General features: G+C 42.2%; 1 protein-coding gene across 4 annotated transcripts in view; it reads left to right on the forward strand.

Moving 5' to 3' along the window:
• LOC143776549 (slit homolog 2 protein-like) overlaps positions 1 to 21,718 on the forward strand; it is a 215,659-nt gene that overhangs the window by 152,838 nt on the left and 41,103 nt on the right. The window contains exon 4 of one of the 4 annotated variants that reach the window (XM_077266020.1): positions 4,627 to 6,010. The exons of the other annotated variants lie outside the window; for them this stretch is intronic. Coding sequence (XP_077122135.1) covers positions 4,627 to 4,696 — 70 coding nt within the window. The 3' untranslated portion in view covers positions 4,697 to 6,010. Of the gene's footprint in view, positions 1 to 4,626; positions 6,011 to 21,718 lie in introns of those variants that run through there. 4 annotated transcript variants of the gene reach the window in all.

Here is a 21,718-nt window from a genome sequence, read left to right on the forward strand (position 1 = left end):
TTACTACAGGTAATGAGAGGAGGACAGAGGAGTCTCTTAAATAACAAGTTACAGGTCTGTGAGAGACAGAAATCTTGCATGCTTTTAGGTGACCAAATACTTATTTTCCACCATAATTTGCAAAATAAATCTTGCCAAATCAGACAAGGTGATTTTTTGGATTTGTTTTCTCATTTTGACTCTTATTGTTGTGGTCTACCTATGATGTAAATTAGAGGCCTCTCTCATCTTTTTAAGTGGGAAAACTTGCACAATTGGTGGCTGATTAAATACTTTATTTCCCCACTGTATATGATGGTAGTCCCACAACAATCATGCACTATACAACTATGTGCTGTATGATGTGAGACGTGTTGTACATGATTGTTGCCTGTATGCTATATGATGTTAGTTGTATAGTGCATGATTGTTGTGGGACTATGTGCTGCATGATGTGAGACGTGTTGTACAGGATTGTTGCCTGTATGCTATATGATGGTAGTTGTATAGTGCATGATTGTTGTGGGACTACGTGCTGTATGATGTGAGACTTGTTGTACATGATTGTTGCCTGTATGCTATATGATGGTAATTGTATAGTACATGATTGTTGATTGACTGTGTGCTGTATGATGATGTGAGATGTGTTGTACATGATTGATGGGCTGTGCTGTATGATGTGAAATGCGTTGTATATGATTGGTGGGCTGTGTGCTGTATTATGTGAGATGTGTTGTATATGATTGTTGGCTGTGTGCTATATAATGGTAGTTGTATAATACATGATTGTTGATGGACTGTGTGCTGTATGATGATGTGAGATGTGTTGTACATGATTGGTTGGTTGTGTGCTATATGATATTTGTCTTGTTCAAAATTGTTGTGGGGCTGTGTGATATCCTTTGTTTTATACTGTATTAGATTGTTGTGGGAAGATATGCTATATAATTATGTAAGGTGTTATGCTGCACTGTATTGGTGTGGTAAATAATGATGTATTCATTATTCATAAGACAAATGTAATATCTGCGTTATTTGATTGAGTTGTGGTACATAAAGCTATAAGCAGTGGTTGTGTGTATAGGCAGCTGGATAGATGTGTTCTCGCAGACATTTAGTACGTTCTCAGTAACTGTTTACTTCACCTTACAGCCCACAGCAGAGCAAGCCTCTTTTGCCCGGACTCCATCCACCCCACACCCAATTCATGATCTATAAAGTGAGACCAAGACTTGCATGCCTGGGTTTCCTATTCTTTGGGGGTGGGGTCACTCATATACAGTGTGACAGGGTCACTGGCACAGTGTATGAGGGGAGATATGTGTCACTGCGCATAATGGCCATGTAATCAGAGAAACCCGGCGCACAGCCATAGAGAAATTACATATAAGGGGTGCATTTAGTAGAAACATAACCATGAAATAAGAAAAAGAAAAAGACACCACTATAATATGCACACCACCCAATAATAGTATAGCAAAAATTCCACTTTATTGGCACACATATTAAAACATAATTAAAATCACCACACTGCTATGATCATCCTGGGTATATAACATTCCAATAAAGTGGAATTTTTGCTATACTATTATTGGGTGGTGTGCATATTATAGTGGTGTCTTTTTCTTATTTCACTGCACATAATGGTGTCAGTGATGTGAAACCAGGATATTTTCCTCCAGCACACTATGTTGAGAGGGGTAAATTAAAGTTGCAGCCATGGGCTGTTTTTATGTGGGCATCCATAAAGTGGGTGGGAGGATGCCCACCATATCTCCACCTGTCTGAGCAGGGGAATCCCACATACAAGTGGACTTTGTTGTATGTTGTATTTTTGTTTTACAGTTATGGCAGAAAGGCTCTGTTTATTTTGCTGAACCCTGCTGTGGTCTATGCTGTCCATATGTCCATAATAGACCAGCAGGTGATTTACTTCAGGAAACCTTCCTGTGTCTACCTTAGGAAGCAGCGGAGTGTGTCAACCCCTCACAACAGTGGTGCCCACCTCTGAGAAACTGAGCAAGATCAGAGTGGATGACGTGGGTCACACATAGCAACATTCTGAAAGACTGTACACATTTACCAGCATGGCTCTCTGCAAAACTTACAGATTGGATGAATGCACTGGAGACCATTGCAGAACTGGTACATAGTCCTGCTTCCGTCACCTGCCCTTATAAGTGCTGCTCATACTGTGTCACACCAAGTTCTTATCTCTACTCTCTTAACTGTTGGTCTTGATATTGGCTCTGCATGAAAGGAAAGGCTTAAAGTCATATTCACTATTTAGACCAAACTCAAACCAAAAGAAATTATGGGCAAGTGAAATATTGAATTGACTAAACTCATTAGATAAGCTAGCCAACCCTAGAACATAATCTAAAGACTTGAATAATGTGCAAACAATCACCTCTAAAAAGAAAGTCTATTTACCAGCATGTATAGTGGTGTACGGCTTCTTTACCAGTAAGCATATTACACATGATTTGCACACTACTTGCAGATTAAAAAAGGCACAAATGCAATAATGAATCTGACCCTTTCCTTTAGTTATCTGAATAATTAGCTAAACTTGGATAGCTGACTAGTTGACCAAACAACATAAAAAATTACCTTTTTTTTTTTTTTTTTTTTACTTGCTTGAGGAATTAAATTATAATTGGTAATAAAAATGATTATTTTCATGTATGTTGTCTTATCTGAACTTACCATAAGGTTGGAGGAACATGAAGGCTGATCTTTGATTTATGATGTCTGCTAAAAGTTTACAGTTTGCCCATATTCGCTTTATAAAAGGTCTCTAAAACAGAAGTGTCCTTGTTTTCTACATCCTCTAAGCAGTCTATTCTGTATCTAGAAGACAATTTTGATACAATAGACCCTTTAGCTGATAAGTGTGAGAAATGATCATAAGGTCACAGTGTGGGTCCCTGTGTATGTCTAATTGTCTCTTGAGATGATTGACTAAATACGAATCAGACTAACAGCTGTCTGTTTCGCAAAACTCAGAAATGCAATCTTTATGCAGAAAAGGCGGTCTGTAAGATTTCTCATTCGAGAGCTGAAGTGGGTATAACATTATTACAGCGGTAATGACCGTTCTGTTTATTTATTATAATCCTTTTAATGTTAATTCAATTTGCCACCGTTCAGAATCAAGCAGAGGTTCTCGCAATGTGACAGTGTAAAGGTAACCTTCACACTAAACAACTTTCAGCGTTGCAACGTCCTGGATAGCGATCTCATTGTGTTTGACACGCAGCAGCGATCTGGATCCCGCTGTGATATCGCTGGTCGGAGCTAGAAGTCCAGAACTTTATTTGGTCGTCAGATCGGCGTGTATCGTCGTGTGTGACAGCAAAAGCAACGATGTCAGCAATGTTAAACATGGAGCTAACGACCTGTGAGAACGATAAGTGAGTCACCGCTACGTCACAGGATCGCTCCTGCATCGTTGTGGAGCTGCTGTGTTTGACATCTTTACAGCGACTTAAACAACGACGCTGCAGCGATCGGCTCGTTGTCTATATCGCTGCAGCGTCGCTGAGTGTGACGGTACCTTTATGTGGACAGGATGAAGCCTTGGTCTACAGCTACAGTGTTAATTGAGCTCTTTTAGATCTTTTTGCACATTTTTTTAATTTATGACCCAAACATTAGGAACCAATGTGATGACAATTTTTCTTTGTGTGTAAAAATAATGGGTAAGCAAGAAGCACAAGTCGTGTGTGTGTGGAAGTTTAATTGTTCGTTGTGGTGTTGGCATGTGTCCTGCTGTCTGATGTTGTGAATAGGCTCTGTTTCCATGCATTTTTATAATCACTAGCTAAATATAGGCTTCTGTCTTCAATTTGAGCTAAGTGGTCTTTATGTTTGACTTTTGGCAGTATTGAACAGTGTGACATTGTGTTCCACTATTTGCAAACACTGATGCTAGTTTAATGGAGCAGATTGCCTAACTTACTATGAATTCAGAAACTCATATAATTAGACTTTCATCCTTATTGATAGTGGCATCATAATTAGAACTTCTGTATTGCTAGTGTGCACCACATTGACCGTATCTAGAAGTTATAATATGTAAATACACTTGTCAATTCACAGATCTCTTGAGCGGTCGTGTTCCTCTGTATGTAAAAATGTAGAGCACCTTGTTTACCACACAAGAACAACAGTCTAATGCAAGCACATAAAATACACAGTAGTACATAAAAAAATGTAGGCGACCCCTCAAGTATTGTTCATTTAAAATGTTTTCTGTTGCACATATATGTTAGTTTCATGCTTTTTGTCTCTCTAAAAGACATTTTATTGACGTGGATTTTTATACTCTTAGATAAATGATTTAATATGGTTTTATATAATATGGTTTTATATACTAAAGCGTAAGACAATAATTGCTTTGTTTGCCATTGTCCAGATTATGATAACCGTAAACATAATAGAATAAAACTTTAGGAAAATATTTTGTATCAGTAATAAAAGTCCTGTTTCTGCCAAAAAGTATACAATCTCTACAAATATTTGTAGTAATATTTTTATTTGAATGAAGGTGAATACAAATAGTTTCTTACTTTTTATATCCTTAATTTCACTTTTGAAGCCTTCCTGACTTACCCTCTGTCCTTTGCTTTTACCTCTGGAAAGGAAACTATTAACTCCTCTGTCAACAGAGAATAATTCCACAGAACAGAGTCCCATGAACCACAAGGTGTAGTATCATCAAAGGCTTGCAGTTCTGCATAAACCTATTTGGCCACCCCTAAACTGTGCCCACAAGCAGGGTATGGTTAGTGGGCCCAGACATTCATGAATATGGTGCCCTGCCGATGTCTGTGAACTCTGATGGTGTGAGAAGCCAGCTCTTCAGCCATTTTTACATACACACATGTAATTGGTGTAAGGGCTTTTGTGAAGTCTAGTGGGTAGCAGCCTCTACAGGAGAACCACTAAGTCCTGGAGAAGCAACCCTCCACCCCTGGGATTGAGTGGTGCTGGAGATCGAGGAGGCCAGCCAGTGCCATTGCGGTGGTTGCTGTCGGGACTGCTGTGAAATTTATGCAGCCGCATGGGACATAGTTTCCTGGTTGGTTCAAAAAGTGCCCAACTGCTAGAAAATGACAGGGATAGGAGGAGAGATGTGTCTACACGATCCTTAGTTGTCAGCGGTGGAAAGAGAGCTGAGGTACTTTGCTGTAAGCCTGTGGTGCCGCAATGCCAACGTCCAGGCTGAGAGGAGATGTTTTAGCGCACGTAAAGTGCTATATGTGGCAGGAGTGAGAATAGATGCTACACATTGCCGGAAAAGAGCTGTATTCATCACATCATGAGGGGCTATTGGCTCAGTGTACTGAATAAGTGTGGAGAGCTGTAATCATCATCATCATCAACTGCTCCAGTAATAGCGAGTTTTTCATCCTGTTGCACCTGAAGTCTGGACATTGCCTATTGTGATCCTAATCCTGCATCACATCCTCCAAAAATGCTCCCTTTTCATTCTGCTGAGGACGGCCCACTGGCCAGCCAGACTGCTGTAACAGTTGGCCGCCATTACTCCCTGGCTCGTTAGAGGACGACCATGACATGAAAACTAATTTAAACTTTTCACAACATAGGTTGTAAATATATCTCCTGTCTCCTACTTTGATGCGGGTTCCAGGGCTGAGTCCGCCTCTTAACCTGCACCTGATAGCTGATTTAATGATTTGTGCCTTTAACAGTTTTAAGCATTAACCAGTTAAGAGCTCAACCACCTGCTGCTTTTATCCAGTTAAATCCCACTGTTAATCTCTTAGGCCGGCGTCACACTCAGCGTAAGACAATACAGTCCGTTTTTTACGGCCGTAATACGGAGAAATGTTCCCAAAATAGTGGTCCGTATGTCATCCGTAGGCAGGGTGTGTCAGCGTATTTTGCGCATGGCATCCTCCGTATGTAATCCGTATGGCATCCGTACTGCGATATTTTCTCGCAGGCTTGCAAAACCGACATCTAGTGGATTTATGTGCTCAAATGTCCGTTAAAACATATATACAGTGTGTGTATGTATATATATATATATATATATATATATATATATATATATATATATATATATATATATATATATATATATATATATATATATATTCTGTATTTATATTTAATTCAGCGCGATATATGTGAAAAGCCGGTAATTCAATTGCCGGCTTTTCATTTCTCCTTCCCAAACCCGACATGATATGAGACATGGTTTACATACAGTAAACCATCTCATATCCCCCTTTTTTTGCATATTCCACAGGAGCTGCGCTAAAGCACTCGCTCGTGGTTGTAAAAACCCCGGGTGCTGAAAGGAAAGCAGGGTGATCTGTACTTACATTGAGTTGCGGTGATGCACCCTCTGCTGGATGTCCTCATGAACTGGAGCCTTGGAAAAGTTCCCACGCTCGAGTTCATATGAGTTCATCCACCAGAGGGTGCATCACCGCAACTCAATGTAAGTACAGATCACCCTGCTTTCCTTTCAGCACCCGGGGATTACAGGCACGAGCAAGTGCTTTAGTGCAGCTCCTGCCTGTAAATTGCTTTAACCCCTTCAGAAGGATTTACATCGTGGGACCTGACAGATCCTCGGATGGTATGTATATATTGTGGGTTTATTATTTTGCCAAGCGAGGGTCTTCAGGTGGATTGAGAGAGCAATAAAATACTAAAACAACCTGTGTGTTTATTTCATTAAAATAATTTTTAATAATGTTTGTTTTTTAACCCTTTCAGGCAATTGGATTAATAATGGATAGGTGACAGAATTGACGCCTCTCCATTATTAACCTGGCTTAATGTCACCTTACAATAGCAAGGTGGCATTAACCCTTCATTACCCCATATCCCACCGCTACACGGGAGTGGGAAGAGAGTGGCCAAGTGCCAGAATAGGCGCATCTTCCAGATGTGCCTTTTCTGGGGTGGCTGGGGGCAGATGTTTGTAGCCAGGGGGGGCCAATAACCATGGACCCTCTCTAGGCTATTAATATCTGCCCTCAGTCACTGGCTTTACCATTCTGGCGGAGAAAATTGCGCGGGAGCCCACGCCAATTTTTTCCGCCATTTAACCCTTTATTTTAGCAGCTAGAGCACCCAAATTTTGCACATACATACTACTAACATTAGTAGTGTGGAATATGCAAAAAAAAAAGGGGATATGAGATGGTTTACTGTATGTAAACCATGTCTCATATCCTGTCGGGTTGGGGAAGGAGAAATGAAAAGCCGGCAATTTAATTACCGGCTTTTCTATAGGACACCGCTGCGTATTTCTCGCAAGTCACACTGCTGGTCCGTGTGGAATCCGTATTTTTCTCGCCCCCATAGACTTTCATTGGCGTATTATTTGCGCAATACGCTGACAAACGCAGCATGCTGCGATTTTGTACGGCTGTAGAAGGCCGTATAATACTGAACCGTAATATACGGCTGATAGGACCAGACCCATTGAGAATAATTGTGTCGTTTGTTTGGCGAGTTTTATGGACGTATTTTCTGCGCTCTTACGTCCGTAAAACTCGCTAGTGTGACGCCGGCCTTACAGCGAGATTTAACACACGCTATCACAAATTCTGCCCATCACTAGATTGGGGGAGGCCAATTGGTTGTCATGAAAGAAGACCCCTGTGCTGGTCATTGTGAATCTCCTGTGAACAACTCACTGCCGGCGTTCATAGGAAATCATGAAAGCAATCATCACAGTCGATCCGAAGATCGCTTCTTCAAGTATCCTAGAGGAACTATTAAATATAAAATAAAGCAGTGAAAAAAAGTTTTTCAAAATATGAAAAAATAAACAAACACAAATTCAAATTACCCCCTCCCGTTTTGCCTTATTGAAAATAGAACAATTAAAAAAAAACAACTACATATTTGGTATATCTGTGTTCAGAAATATCCGTTTTATCAAAATATAAAGTGACTGAATCAGATCAGTAAACGCAGTAATGAGGAAAATATTAAAAGGCCAAAACTTATTTTTTTTGGCCGCCGCAACATTGCAATGAAAATGCAGTAAGAGTTGATCAAAACATATCTACCCCTAAAATGGTATCAATAACAACATCAGCTCAGAATGCAAAAACTAAGCTATGACCCAACTCCAGATCTCAGAAAATGGGCAAACTTTTTTTCTTACAGATTTCAGAATTTTTTTCTCACCACTTATTTTATTTTTTGTTCATGTTTCTACATACTTGTGCTGACCTGGGGAATCACATTGCCATGTCGCTTAAAAAAAAAAAAAAAAAAAAAAAAAAAAATTGTGCAAGTGCCCTTGTTAAAAAACAAAAAAACAAAGTATATATAAAAAAATTTCACCACACTTGGTATATTACTGTATGGTAAAATCAATTGTATCATTAACAAGTACAACTCGTCTCACAAAAGACAAGCCCTCATATAGTAATATTGACAGAAAAATAGTTATGGTTCTTGGAAGAAGAGGAGGAAAAAATGTAAACGAAAAATGTCCATGGCGAGAATGGGTTAAAAACCATCTGATTTGCTTATGAGTGCCGAGCAACCCTGAATGGTCGATATGGATGAAGTAGTGGATGGTTGGTGGATGGCCACCATGTCCAAACAAGGCTGCAGCGTTAGCAAGGAGGTGGTGGAGTCATGATTTGGGTCAGAATCATGGAGAGGGTGCTAGTAGACTTATTTAGGGTCCCTGAAGGTGTGAAATTGACCTCTGCAACCTGGAAGTGCATTGAACAGCAAGGTGGATTGCTGGTGATGGGAAAGAGAAAAAAAAACTCTTTAAATCTTCAGTTTAGCGAGTGTGAACTGAGCGTAAGTGCGAACGGCGGTAAGTGTGACTTGAGATTCAGTGACTTTGGATTCAGGGAGTTTCCAAGAGAGGAATTACTGAATTGCTGTCTGTATTTTATCGATACTTTGCATTTATTTTTTATTTAACGTTTCTGTCTGGTGCAATCCCCATTTGGAAATGTGCTCCACTATTGTTAATGCCATCCAATGCACATCTTGCCACATGTATGCAGTCCTTGATCAGCCGGTCGAGGGTGCATACTGCTGTGCGAGATGTGAGCACGTTGTGCGTTTGGAAGCCCAGATTCTGAATCTAAATGTGCAGCTGGCAACACTGAGATCCATTGACAATATGGAGAGGAGTCTTCTGCTCACTGAGCAGACGCTCAATGGGTTAGATGAGGGGGGATGGTAGGATGGAGCTGCAGGACAGTGGAGTAGCAATCTAAAAGTAAAGATTATTATTTATCTCTTCGCTGGCATGAATTCGAGGACTTCCAATATCTTGTAATCGCTATTTTTGTACCTAGACGAATGTGAGGCAATTACTGTGCCATTGGAGGGAATAGAATGTATATCTAACAAAAGTAGTGCTAAAGAAGGAGATGGTTTTATTTTTTGGTGGCGTAGAGAAGAGATCAGATGAAAAGTAAACAACCAGTTTGGAGTGATTACTGAACAGCTCCAAAAAGTGTGGATTAAAGAACCTTTTTGGCCACAGTTACGCCAGCAGAGTTGAAGCCTCATTGGGGTGTAATACCATCTTAAAACTGTTTTCATATAGGACTCAAGATAAGAGGCTCATTTGAAGGTGTGAGCTGCAAAAACTAGTGAGCTTATCTATTCTCTGTTCGAGAATAATAATAATAATAATCATTTTATTTATATAGCGCCAACATATATATATATATATATATATAGCGCTTTACAAATTATAGAGGGGACTTGTACAGACAATAGATATTACAGCATAACAGAAATCACAGTTTAAAATAGATACCAGGAGGAGTGAGGGCCCTGCTCGCAAGCTTACAAACTATGAGGAAAAGGGGAGACACGAGAGGTGGATGGTAACAATTGCTTTAGTTATTCGGACCAGCCATAGTGTAAGGCTCGGGTGTTCATGTAAAGCTGCATGAACCAGTTAACTGCCTAAGTATGTAACAGTACAGACACAGAGGGCTATTAACTGCATAAAGTGTATGAGAACATGATACGAGGAACCTGGTTATGTTTTTTTTTTTTTTTTTGTTTGTTTGTTTTAATGATAGGCCACACAGGGATCGTTAGGTTAATGCGTTGAGGCGGTAGGCCAATCTGAACAAATGAGTTTTTAGGGCATGCTTAAAACTGTGGGGATTGGGGATTAATCGTGTTAACCTAGGTAGTGCATTCCAAAGAATCGGCGCAGCACGTGTAAAGTCTTGGAGACGCGAGTGGGAGGTTCTGATTATTGAGGATGCTAACCTGAGGTCATTAGCGGAGCGGAGGGCACGGGTAGGGTGGTAGAATGAGACCAAAGAGGAGATGTAGGGTGGTGCTGAGCCATGGAGTGCTTTGTGGATGAGGGTAGTAGTTTTGTACTGGATTCTGGAGTGGATGGGTAGCCAGTGTAATGACTGTCACAAGGAGAATGTTTGTTTTATTCAATTCTTTTTCCCACAATAAAAAGGGAGTCGATTTTATAAAAACATTTTTCATGTCTATTAAATTATATATGGGTTTTAGGCTCACTTTATTAGATGAAATATTTGAAAGAGTCAATATTAATCCTGAGTTAACCGTTCCACATATCGGAAAATGTTGTAATGCATGCCGAATTTGGAGATATTTATAGAACTCTTTATTGGAAATTTTGAAATGATTATGTAAAGAAGCAAAAGAGAGGAGGTTAAGACCTTCATACAAATCTTTCACTAGTATAACGCCTCATTTTGTCCAATCTTTAATATTAAGATCTGTTATTAAGAGTTCTAAGGTTTCCAATGGAGTTATGGACACAACAGGGGCCAAGGCGTTAGAACCTTTTTTTCGAATGCTTTCGAGCTGGAGATGGATGACACCGTCAGAGGAAGAGCATCTATATTTTTAGTTGGAATAATCAAAGATGCACTAAATAGAGCTTTTAGATTTTTAGAGGCTGCACATTGTGAATCAATTTGAAACCAATTACAAGTTTTATTTCCATTCCACCATGCTCTAACTTGATCTAGTTGGGTAGCTAGAATGTAACCATGGATATTAGGGAGGTTGGGCCCTCCAAATTTCTTAGGCCTTTTCATGAGGTTATTAGATAATGTTCCTCCACACAAAAGTGTTTAAGATTCTGTTTGGGAGGGAGATTGGAACAGTGAGAAACAAGTATAATAATTTGGGTAATGAGAACATCTGAAAGGCAAAATTTGACTTATCTAACAGCTGATGATTTGAACACTATATTTACTCATTTGCGTCAACCATTTAGAAAAATCAGAGAAAAATGGCATTTCCATAATAATATTGAATGTGGTATATACACTTACATTTGTATACATAAAATGTGTGTCTATCTCTATGTATACGTGAAAAACTGGGGGAAATCACAGAGTAGTAAGGATAGTTAAAAATGCGATTATGCACTTGTTTTTCAAAGTAACTCTTTATTATCTTATCACGTTTCATCATTTGAGTTTTGCCTCTCTCAAGGTAATAATCCAAATGGAAGGGTCATGGTAGAAACTTTTGGTACTCTTGAAATTGTTCCAGAAAAGGAAGTATTTCTCCCCCAAAAATTTTGTATTTACACATGTTTTGCTTTGCACATATGCGTTTCCTTTGTGTGTATTGGAACACAAAAACAACTGAGAAAAATAGCAAATTGGACATAATTTCACACAAATCCCAAACATGGGCCATACAAAATTGTTGACATCTAACCAAAATTGTGGGTACACAGCTTTGTTTCAAACATGTGATTCTCATTCAAACTTGCCTGTGGCAAGTAACAGGTGTGGGCAATATGAAAATCATGCCTGAAACCAGATTAAAAAAAAAGAAGTTGACTCCATCTTTGCATTGTGTGTGCCAAACTAAGCATGGAGAAGAGAAAGCGTAAAAAATAACTGTTTGCTGAGGACTTGAGAACCAAAACTGTTAAACAATCTCAAGGTTACAAGTCCATCTCCAGAGATCTTGATGTTCTTTTATCCACAGTGCGCAACAAAGTCAAGAAGTTTACAACCCAAGGCAATGTAGCTAATCTCACTGGACGTGGACGGCAGAGAAAAATTGATGAAAGGTTGCAGCACAGAATAGTCCGCATGGTGGATAAGCAGCTCTAATCATGTTCCAAAGAAATTTAACCAGTCTTACAGGCTCAGGGTGCATCAGTTTCAGTGCAAACTATCCCTTGATATTTGAATGAAATGAAACGCAAAGGCCAGAGACCCAGGTGGACCTTACGTAAGCCAAACTCCTTTTTGGGAAAGCATCTTATGGACAGATGAGACAAAGATTGAGCTTTTTGGTAAAGCACATTACCGAAAAATGAATGAGGCATAAAAAGAAAAGAACACAGTACCTAGAGTCAGAAGTGGTGAGGTTCAAATAATTTTTTAGGTGGTTTTGCTCCCTCTAGCACTGGGTTACACAGTCAACGCAAAATGAAATTTGAAGATTACCAAAGGATTTTGGGTCGCAGCATAGTGCTAGCCATCAGAGACCTGGGTTTGTGTCCTAGGTCATGGGTCTTCCAGCAAGACAATGACCCAAAAATACTTCAACAAGCACTCAAATACATGGAAACAAAGCACTGTATGATTCTGAAGTGGCCAGCAATGAGTTTCGATATAATTCCCATTTAACACCTGTAGAAAGATCTTAAAATTGTTATTGGGAGAAACCTAGAGTATTTTGCAAAAGAAGAGTGGTCCAAAATTCCAATTGAGAGATGTAAGTAGCTTGATGATGGTTATAGGAAGTAATTGATTGTAGTTAATTATTCCAAAGGTCATGCAACCAAATATTAAGTTGAGGGTGCCAGCAATTTTGTCCAGCCCAGTCTTGGGCTTTTGTGTGTAATTTTATGTCCAATATGCCTTTTTTCCGTTTTTTTTGTTTTGTTTTGTTCCAATACACACAAGGGGAATAAAGGTGTGTACAACACAAAATGTGTAATCGCAATAATTTTCTGGGAGAAATGTTTAATTTTCCAGAATAATTTCAAGGGTGTAAACATTTTCAGCCATGACTGTATTTGTTTGTTTATCTTAAGAATGGCGGTGCAACAATAAAGAACCATTATGGAACATAAGTCTTCTCATTTACCGCACCGATAGATGTGATATTTTACTTCTCCAGGGTTCATTTGGTACGACTACCCAAAATGATCATCTTGCTGCCCTTCCTCTTTGCACTTTCAGAACAGTTTACACAATGCATTTCTTTCTCTCAGTCACTCTTTAAAACTGAATGTTAGATCTAAATAAATGCAAGCCCCACAGGTCTTATCCAAACTGAAATTTTCCCCAAGGAATTACATGCAGATGTTTTACTCAGCAAATGGTTACTTTTATAATCGTTTTTATTACAAATGCACAGCTCTACAAGTTACGTATTGCCAACTATACTTGAAGGGGTTGTCCATCTTTCCTGTGGCCGCGTGTGCGCAGATGGAGCGCTCTGCTACCCGGGGCTTCAGGAAAATGGCCGCGAGATTCCGCGCGTGCGCAGATGGAGATCGCGGCGGCCATTTTCCTGAAGCCCCGGGCAGCAGAGCGCTCCATCTGCGCACGCGCTGCCACAGGAAAGATGGCCGCGCCCACCGGTAAACGGCGAATAGCGTAGACCGCGCTGTTTTGAATCTCCTGGGCAGTGGATCTTCTCTTTGGACATGCGCACACCACTACGCCACCAAAAAGGCACTAATGTAAAGCCCAGCTCTGCCCCTATTTCACACTATTTTTATCTAATCTTTAAAAAACCGGGTGATAGGTTCCCTTTAAAGATTTTTCTGTGTTTTCATGACTATGAAAATTGTACATTCACACTGAAGGCATCAAAACTATGAATTGACACGTGGAATTATATACTTAACAAAAAAGCGTGAACAACAACTGAAATTATGTCTTATATTCTAGGTTCTTCAAAGTAGCCACCTTTTGCTTTGATGACTGCTTTGCACACTCTTGGCATTCTCTTGATGAGCTTCAAGAGGTAGTCACCGGGAATCGTTTTCACTTCACAGGTGTGCCCTGTCAGGTTTAATAAGTGGGATTTCTTGCCTTATAAATGGTGTTGGGACCATCAGTTGTGTTGTGCAGAAGTCTGGTGGATACACAGCTGATAGTCCTACTGAACAGACTCTTAGAATTTGCATTATGGCAAGAAAAAAGCAGCTAAGTAATGAAAAACGAGTGGCCATCATTACTTTAAGAAAATAAGGTCAGTCAGTCCGAAAAATTGGGAAAACTTTGAAAGTGTCCCCAAGTGCAGTGGCAAAAACCATCAAGCGCTTCAAAGAAACTGGCTCACATGAGGACCGCTCCTGGAAAGGAAGACGAAGAGTCACCTCTACTTCTGAAGATAAGTTTATCCGAGTCATCAGCCTCAGAAATCGCAGGTTAACAGCAGCTCAGATTAGAGACCGGGTCAATGCTGCACAGTTCTAGCAGCAGACACATCTCTACAACAACTGTTAAGAGGAGACTTTGTGCAGCAAGCCTTCATGGTTAGATAGCTGCTAGGAAACCACTGCTAAGGACAGGCAACAAGCAGAAGAGACTTGTTTGGGTTAAAGAACACAAGGAATGGACATTAGACCAGTGGAAATCTGTGCTTTAGTCTGATGAGTCCATATTTGAGATCTTTGGTTCTAACCACCGTGTCTTTGTGCGAGGCAGAAAAGGTGGACAGATGGACTCTACATGCCTCGTTCCCACCATGAAGCATGGAGGAGGAGGTGTGATGGGGGTGCTTTGCTGGTGACACTTTTGGGGATTTATTCAAAATTGAAGGCATACTGAACCAGCATGGCTACCACAGCATCTTGTAGCAGCATGTTATTCCATCCGGTTTGTGTTTAGTTGGACCATCATTTATTTTTCAACAGGACAATGACCCCAAACACACCTCCAGGCTGTGTAATATTTGACCAAGAAGGAGAGTGATGGGGTACTACGCCAGATGACCTGGCCTCCACATTCACACGACCTGAACCCAATCAAGATGGTTTGGGGTGAGCTGGACTGTAGAGTGAAGGCAAAAGGGCCAACAAGTGCCAAGCATCTCTAGGAACTCCTTCAAGATTGTTGGAAGACCATTCCCGATGATTACCTCTTGAAGCTCATCAAGAGAATGCCAAGAGTGTGCAAAGCTGTCATCAAAGCAAAAGGTGGCTACTTTGAAGAACCTAGAATATAAGATAAATGTTCAGTTGTTTCACACTTTTTTGTTAAGTATATAATTCCACATGTGTTAATTCATAGTTTTCATGCCTTCAGTGTGAATGTACAATTTTCATAGTCGTGAAAATACAGAAAAATCTTTAAATGAGATGTTGTCCAAACTTTTGGTCTATACTGTACATATACTGTATGTGTATGTGTATGTGTATATATATATATATATATATATATATATATATATATATATATATATATATATATGTGTGTTTATATATATATATATATAATCATTGCTCAAAAAAATAAGGGGGACACTAAAATCCCACGTCCTAGATATCACTGAAATATTCCAGTTCTAAATCTTGATTCATTACATAGTGGAATGTGTTGAGAACAATAAAACCTAAAAATGATCAACGAAAATCACAACTATTATCCTACGGAGGTCTGGAGTTGGAATGATGCTCAAATTCAAAGTGGAAAATTAAGTTACAGGCTGATCCAACATCAGTGGAAATGCCTCAAGACAAATGAGGCTCAGTAGTGTGTGGCTTCCACGTGCCTGTATGACCTCCCTACAACACCTGGGCATGCTCCTGATGAGGCAGCAGATGGTCTCCTGAGGGATCTCCTCCCAGACCTGGACCAGTCATCCGCCAACTCCTGGACAGTCTGTGGTGCAATGTGACATTGGTAGATGGTGCAAGACATGATGAACCAGATGTGTGCAATCGGATACAGGTCTGGTGAACGGGCAGACCAGTCCATAGGTTCAATGCCTTCATCTTGCAGGAATTGCTGACACACTCCAGCCACATGATGTCTGGCATTGTCCTGTGTTGTGAATTCTGCTTTTGGGCTCCCTCCGGTGGTTGTAGGTGATAATGCAGTTGTCCCTGGGTTGCAGTCCTGGTCAAGTGTGTCTGCTGATTACAGTTCTGACTGGGGTATTTAGGTGTGCAGGATTCATTAGTCCTTGCCAGTTGTCAATTGTTGTTGGGAGGTGTAGGACCTCTGCCTGGTTCCTCCTGCCTTTCTGCCAAATCAGCAAAGATAAGTGTCTGGTTCTTTTTCCCTGTGGCACACATGTTGTGTGCTTCACAATTCAGTGCTATTCTTTGTGTTTTCTTGTCCAGCTTAGATTGTGTTAGTATTTTCTCAGTCTTGCTGGATTCTCTGGAGTGGCAGATATACATTCCATGTCTTTAGTTAGATTGTGGAACTTTTGTATTATCTGCTGTGGATATTTTTGGAAGGGTTTTAATACTGACCGCCTAGTTATCTGTCCTATCCTTTCCTATTTAGCTAGAGTGGCCTCTTTTGCTAAATCCTGTTTTCTACCTGCGTGTGTCTATTCTTCTCCTACTCACAGTCATTATTTGTGAGGGGCTGCCTATCCTTTGGGGGTCTGCTCTGAGGCAAGATAGCATTCCCATTTCCATCTATAGGGGTATTTAGTCCTCTGGCTGTGTCGAGGTGTCTAGGGAGTGTTAGGCACACCCCACGGCTACTTCTAGTTGTGGTGTTAGTTCAGGATTGCGGTCAGTACAGGTTCCACTGTCTCCAGAGAAAGTTTCATGCGGCTCCAAGGTCACCAGATCATAGCAGTCCTGCATTAGGAGGAACTCAGGGCCAACCGCACCAGCATATGGTCTCACAAGGGGTCTGAGGATCTCATCTCGGTACCTAATGGCAGTCAGGCTACCTCTGGTGAGCACATTGAGGGCTGTGCGGCCCTCCAACGAAATGCCACCCCACACCATTACTGACCCACTGCCAAGCCGGTCATGCTGAAGGTTGTTTCAGGCAGCAGATGACTCCACGGCATATCCAGACTCTCACGTCTGTCACGTGCTCAGTGTGAATCTGCTTTCATCTGTGAAGACCACAGGGTGCTAGTGGCGAATTTGCCAATCCTTTTGTTCTGTGGCAAATACCAAGTGTCCTGCACGGTGTTGGGCTGTGAGCACAATCCCCACCTGTGGATGTAGGGCACTCAGACCATTCTCATGGAGTCGGTTTCTAAGGGTTTGTACAGACACATGCACATTTGTGGCCTGCTGGAGGTCATTTTGCAGGGTTCTGGCAGTGCTCCTCCTGTTCCTCCTTGCACAAAGGCTAAGGTAGCGGTCCTGCTGCTGGGTTGTTTTGCCTCCACTGCCCCCTCCACAACTACTGGTGTACTGGCCTGTCTCCTGGTAACGCCTCCAGCCTCTAGACACTACGCTGACAGACTGTTATGACCCCAATGGCGAGGGTCTCAGAGATATCAGCAAGTCTGCGAAGTACAAAAATCCAGCTCATAGGGCAGTGGTAACTGGGTTGACCATATATCTACTCCTAACGCCAACACTAGAAGTAGCCGGGGAACATGCCTACGTTGGTCGCTAGATGTCTCGCGCCAGCCGGAGAGCTAACTACCCCTAGAAGAGGAAAACAAAGACCTCTCTTGCCTCCAGAGAAAAGACCCCAAAAGTTGGAAACAAGCCCCCCACAAATAATAACGGTGAGGTAAGAGGAAATGACAAACACAGAGATGAACTAGGTTTAGCAAAGAGAGGCCCACTTACTAATAGCAGAATGTAGCAAGATAACTTATATGGTCAACAAAAACCCTATCACAAAACCACACTGGAGATTCAAGAACCCCCGAACCGTCTAACGGCCCGGGGGGAGAACTCCAGCCTCCCTAGAGCTTCCAGCAAGGATAGGATACAGATTAGGTACAAGCTGGACAAAAATGCAAACAAAAACAAATAGCAAAAAGCAAGAGAGCAGACTTAGCTTAATCAGGAACCAGGATCAGTAGACAAGAGCATTACAGATTAGCTCTGATATCAACGTTGCCAGGCATTGAACTGAAGGTCCAGGGAGCTTATATAGCAACACCCCTGACCTAACGACCCAGGTGAGCATACAAGGGATGAATGACATACCCAGAGTCAAATCACTAGTAGCCACTAGAGGGAGCCAAAAGGTAAATTCACAACAGTACCCCCCCCCCTTAGTGAGGGGTCACCGAACCCTCACCAAGACCACCAGGGCGATCAGGATGAGCGGCGTGAAAGGCACGAACTAAATCGGCCGCATGCACATCAGAGGCGACCACCCAGGAATTATCCTCCTGACCATAGCCCTTCCACTTGACTGGGTACTGAAGCCTCCGCCTGGAGAGACGAGAATCTAAGATCTTCTCCACCACGTACTCCAACTCGCCCTCAACCAACACCGGAGCAGGAGGCTCAGCAGAAGGAACCACAGGCACAACGTACCGCCGCAACAAGGACCTATGAAATACGTTGTGAATGGCAAACGACACCGGAAGATCCAGGCGAAAGGATACAGGATTAATGATTTCCAATATCTTGTAAGGACCAATGAAGCGAGGCTTACATTTGGGAGAGGAGACCTTCATAGGAACAAATCGAGAAGACAGCCATACCAAATCCCCAACGCGAAGTCGGGGACCCACACCGCGGCGGCGGTTGGTAAAACGCTGAGCCTTCTCCTGTGACAACTTCAAGTTGTCCACCACATGACTCCAGATCCGCTGCAACCTATCCACCACGGAATCCACCCCAGGACAGTCAGAAGGCTCCACATGTCCCGAGGAAAAACGAGGATGGAAACCAGAGTTGCAGAAAAATGGCGAAACCAAGGTGGCGGAACTAGCCCGATTATTAAGGGCAAATTCAGCCAACGGCAAGAAGGTCACCCAATCATCCTGATCAGAAGAGACAAAACACCTCAAATAAGCCTCCAGAGTCTGATTAGTTCGCTCCGTTTGTCCGTTAGTCTGGGGATGGAAAGCGGACGAAAACGACAAATCAATGCCCATCCTACCACAAAAGGATCGCCAGAACCTGGAAACAAACTGGGATCCTCTGTCCGACATAATATTCTCAGGAATGCCGTGCAAACGAACCACGTTCTGGAAGAACACAGGAACCAGATCAGAAGAGGAAGGCAGCTTAGGCAAAGGAACCAGATGGACCATCTTGGAGAAACGATCACATATCACCCAGATGACAGACATGCCCTGAGACACCGGAAGATCCGAAATGAAATCCATAGAGATGTGTGTCCAAGGTCTCTTCGGGACAGGCAAGGGCAAGAGCAACCCGCTGGCACGAGAACAGCAAGGCTTAGCTCGAGCACAAGTACCACAGGACTGCACAAATGACCGCACATCCCTTGACAAGGAAGGCCACCAAAAGGACCTGGCCACCAGATCTCTGGTGCCAAAAATTCCCGGGTGCCCTGCCAACACTGAGGAATGAACCTCAGAAATGACTCTGCTGGTCCATTTAGCAGGCACAAGCAATCTGTCAGGTGGACAAGAGTCAGGCCTATCAGCCTGAAATCTCTGCAACACACGTCGCAGATCTGGAGAAATAGCAGACACGATAACTCCTTCCTTAAGAATACCCACAGGTTCAGCGACTCCAGGAGCATCAGGCACAAAGCTCCTAGACAGAGCATCGGCCTTCACATTCTTAGAACCTGGTAAATACGAGACCACAAAGTCAAAACGGGAGAAAAACAATGACCAGCGGGCCTGTCTAGGATTCAGGCGTTTAGCAGACTCGAGATACATCAGATTTTTGTGATCAGTCAAGACCACCACACGATGCTTAGCACCCTCGAGCCAATGACGCCACTCCTCAAATGCCCACTTCATGGCCAACAACTCCCGATTGCCCACATCATAATTTCGCTCTGCCGGCGAAAACTTCCTAGAGAAGAAGGCACAAGGTCTCATAGTAGAGCAACCAGGGCCTCTCTGCGACAAAACGGCCCCTGCCCCAATCTCCGAAGCATCCACCTCAACCTGAAAGGGAAGTGAGACGTCAGGCTGGCACAAAACGGGCGCCGAAGTAAACCGGCGTTTCAACTCCTGGAAAGCCTCCACGGCAGCAGGAGCCCAGTTAGCTACATCAGAGCCTTTCTTGGTCATATCCGTCAGCGGTTTAACAACGCTAGAGAAATTTGCGATAAAACGACGGTAGAAGTTAGCAAAACCCAAGAATTTCTGAAGACTCTTAACTGACGAGGGTTGAGTCCAATCATGAATAGCTCGGACCTTGACTGGATCCATCTCTACAGCAGAAGGGGAAAAAATGAACCCCAAAAAGGGAACCTTCTGTACACCAAAGAGACACTTTGAGCCTTTTACAAACCAAAGAATTTTCACGCAAAATCTCAAAAACCATCCTGACCTGCTCCACATGCGAGTCCCAATCATCAGAAAAAACCAGAATATCATCCAGATAAACAATCAAAAATTTATCCAGATACTTCCGGAAAATGTCATGCATGAAGGACTGAAAAACTGAAGGTGCATTAGAGAGCCCAAATGGCATCACCAAGTACTCAAAATGACCTTCGGGCGTATTGAATGCGGTTTTCCATTCATCGCCCTGCCTAATGCGCACAAGGTTGTACGCACCACGAAGGTCTATCTTGGTGAACCACTTGGCACCTTTAATCCGGGCAAACAAATCTGACAACAGCGGCAAAGGATACTGAAATTTGACAGTGATCTTATTTAAAAGCCGATAGTCAATACAAGGCCTCAAAGATCCGTCCTTTTTGGCCACAAAAAAGAATCCCGCACCAAGAGGGGAAGAAGGACGGATATGCCCCTTCTCAAGAGACTCCTTGATATATGAACGCATCGCGGTATGTTCAGGTACCGACAAATTAAACAGTCTCCCCTTAGGAAACTTACTGCCAGGAATCAAATCTATTGCACAGTCACATTCCCTATGAGGAGGCAGTGCACTGGACTTAGACTCGCTGAAGACATCCTGATAATCAGACAAATACGCCGGAACTTCCGAAGGCGTAGAAGAAGCAATAGACAAGGGCAGGGAATCTCCATGAATTCCATGGCAGCCCCAACTTGACACTGACATAGCCTTCCAGTCCAAGACTGGATTATGGGTCTGTAATCATGGCAAACCCAAAACAACCAAATCATGCATTTTATGCAGAACAAGAAAACGTATTACCTCCCGATGTTCGGGAGTCATGCACATGGTAACCTGTGTCCAAAACTGCGGTTTATTTTTTGCCAATGGCGTAGAATCAATACCCCTAAGAGGGATAGGATTCTCCAATGGCTCAAGAACAATTCCGCAGCGCTTGGCAAATGACAGATCCATAAGGCTCAGGGCAGCACCTGAGTCCATAAACGCCATGACAGGATACGATGACAGTGAGCAAATCAAAGTTACAGATAGAATAAATTTAGGTTGCAAATTACCAATGGTGACCGGACTAACAACCTTAGTAAGACGTTTAGAGCATGCTGAGATAACATGTGTAGAATCACCACAGTAGTAACACAAGCCATTCTGGCGTCTATGAATTTTCCGCTCATTTCTAGTCAGGATTCTATCACATTGCATTAAATCAGGTGCCTGTTCAGACAACACCATGAGGGAATTTGCGGTTTTGCGCTCCCGCAACCGCCGGTCGATTTGAATAGCCAGGGCCATAGAATCATTCAGACTTGTGGGAATGGGAAAACCCACCATCACATTCTTAATGGC

This window comes from Ranitomeya variabilis, chromosome 5 (genome assembly GCF_051348905.1).
Source record: "Ranitomeya variabilis isolate aRanVar5 chromosome 5, aRanVar5.hap1, whole genome shotgun sequence".
Taxonomy (NCBI): Eukaryota; Metazoa; Chordata; class Amphibia; order Anura; family Dendrobatidae; genus Ranitomeya; species Ranitomeya variabilis.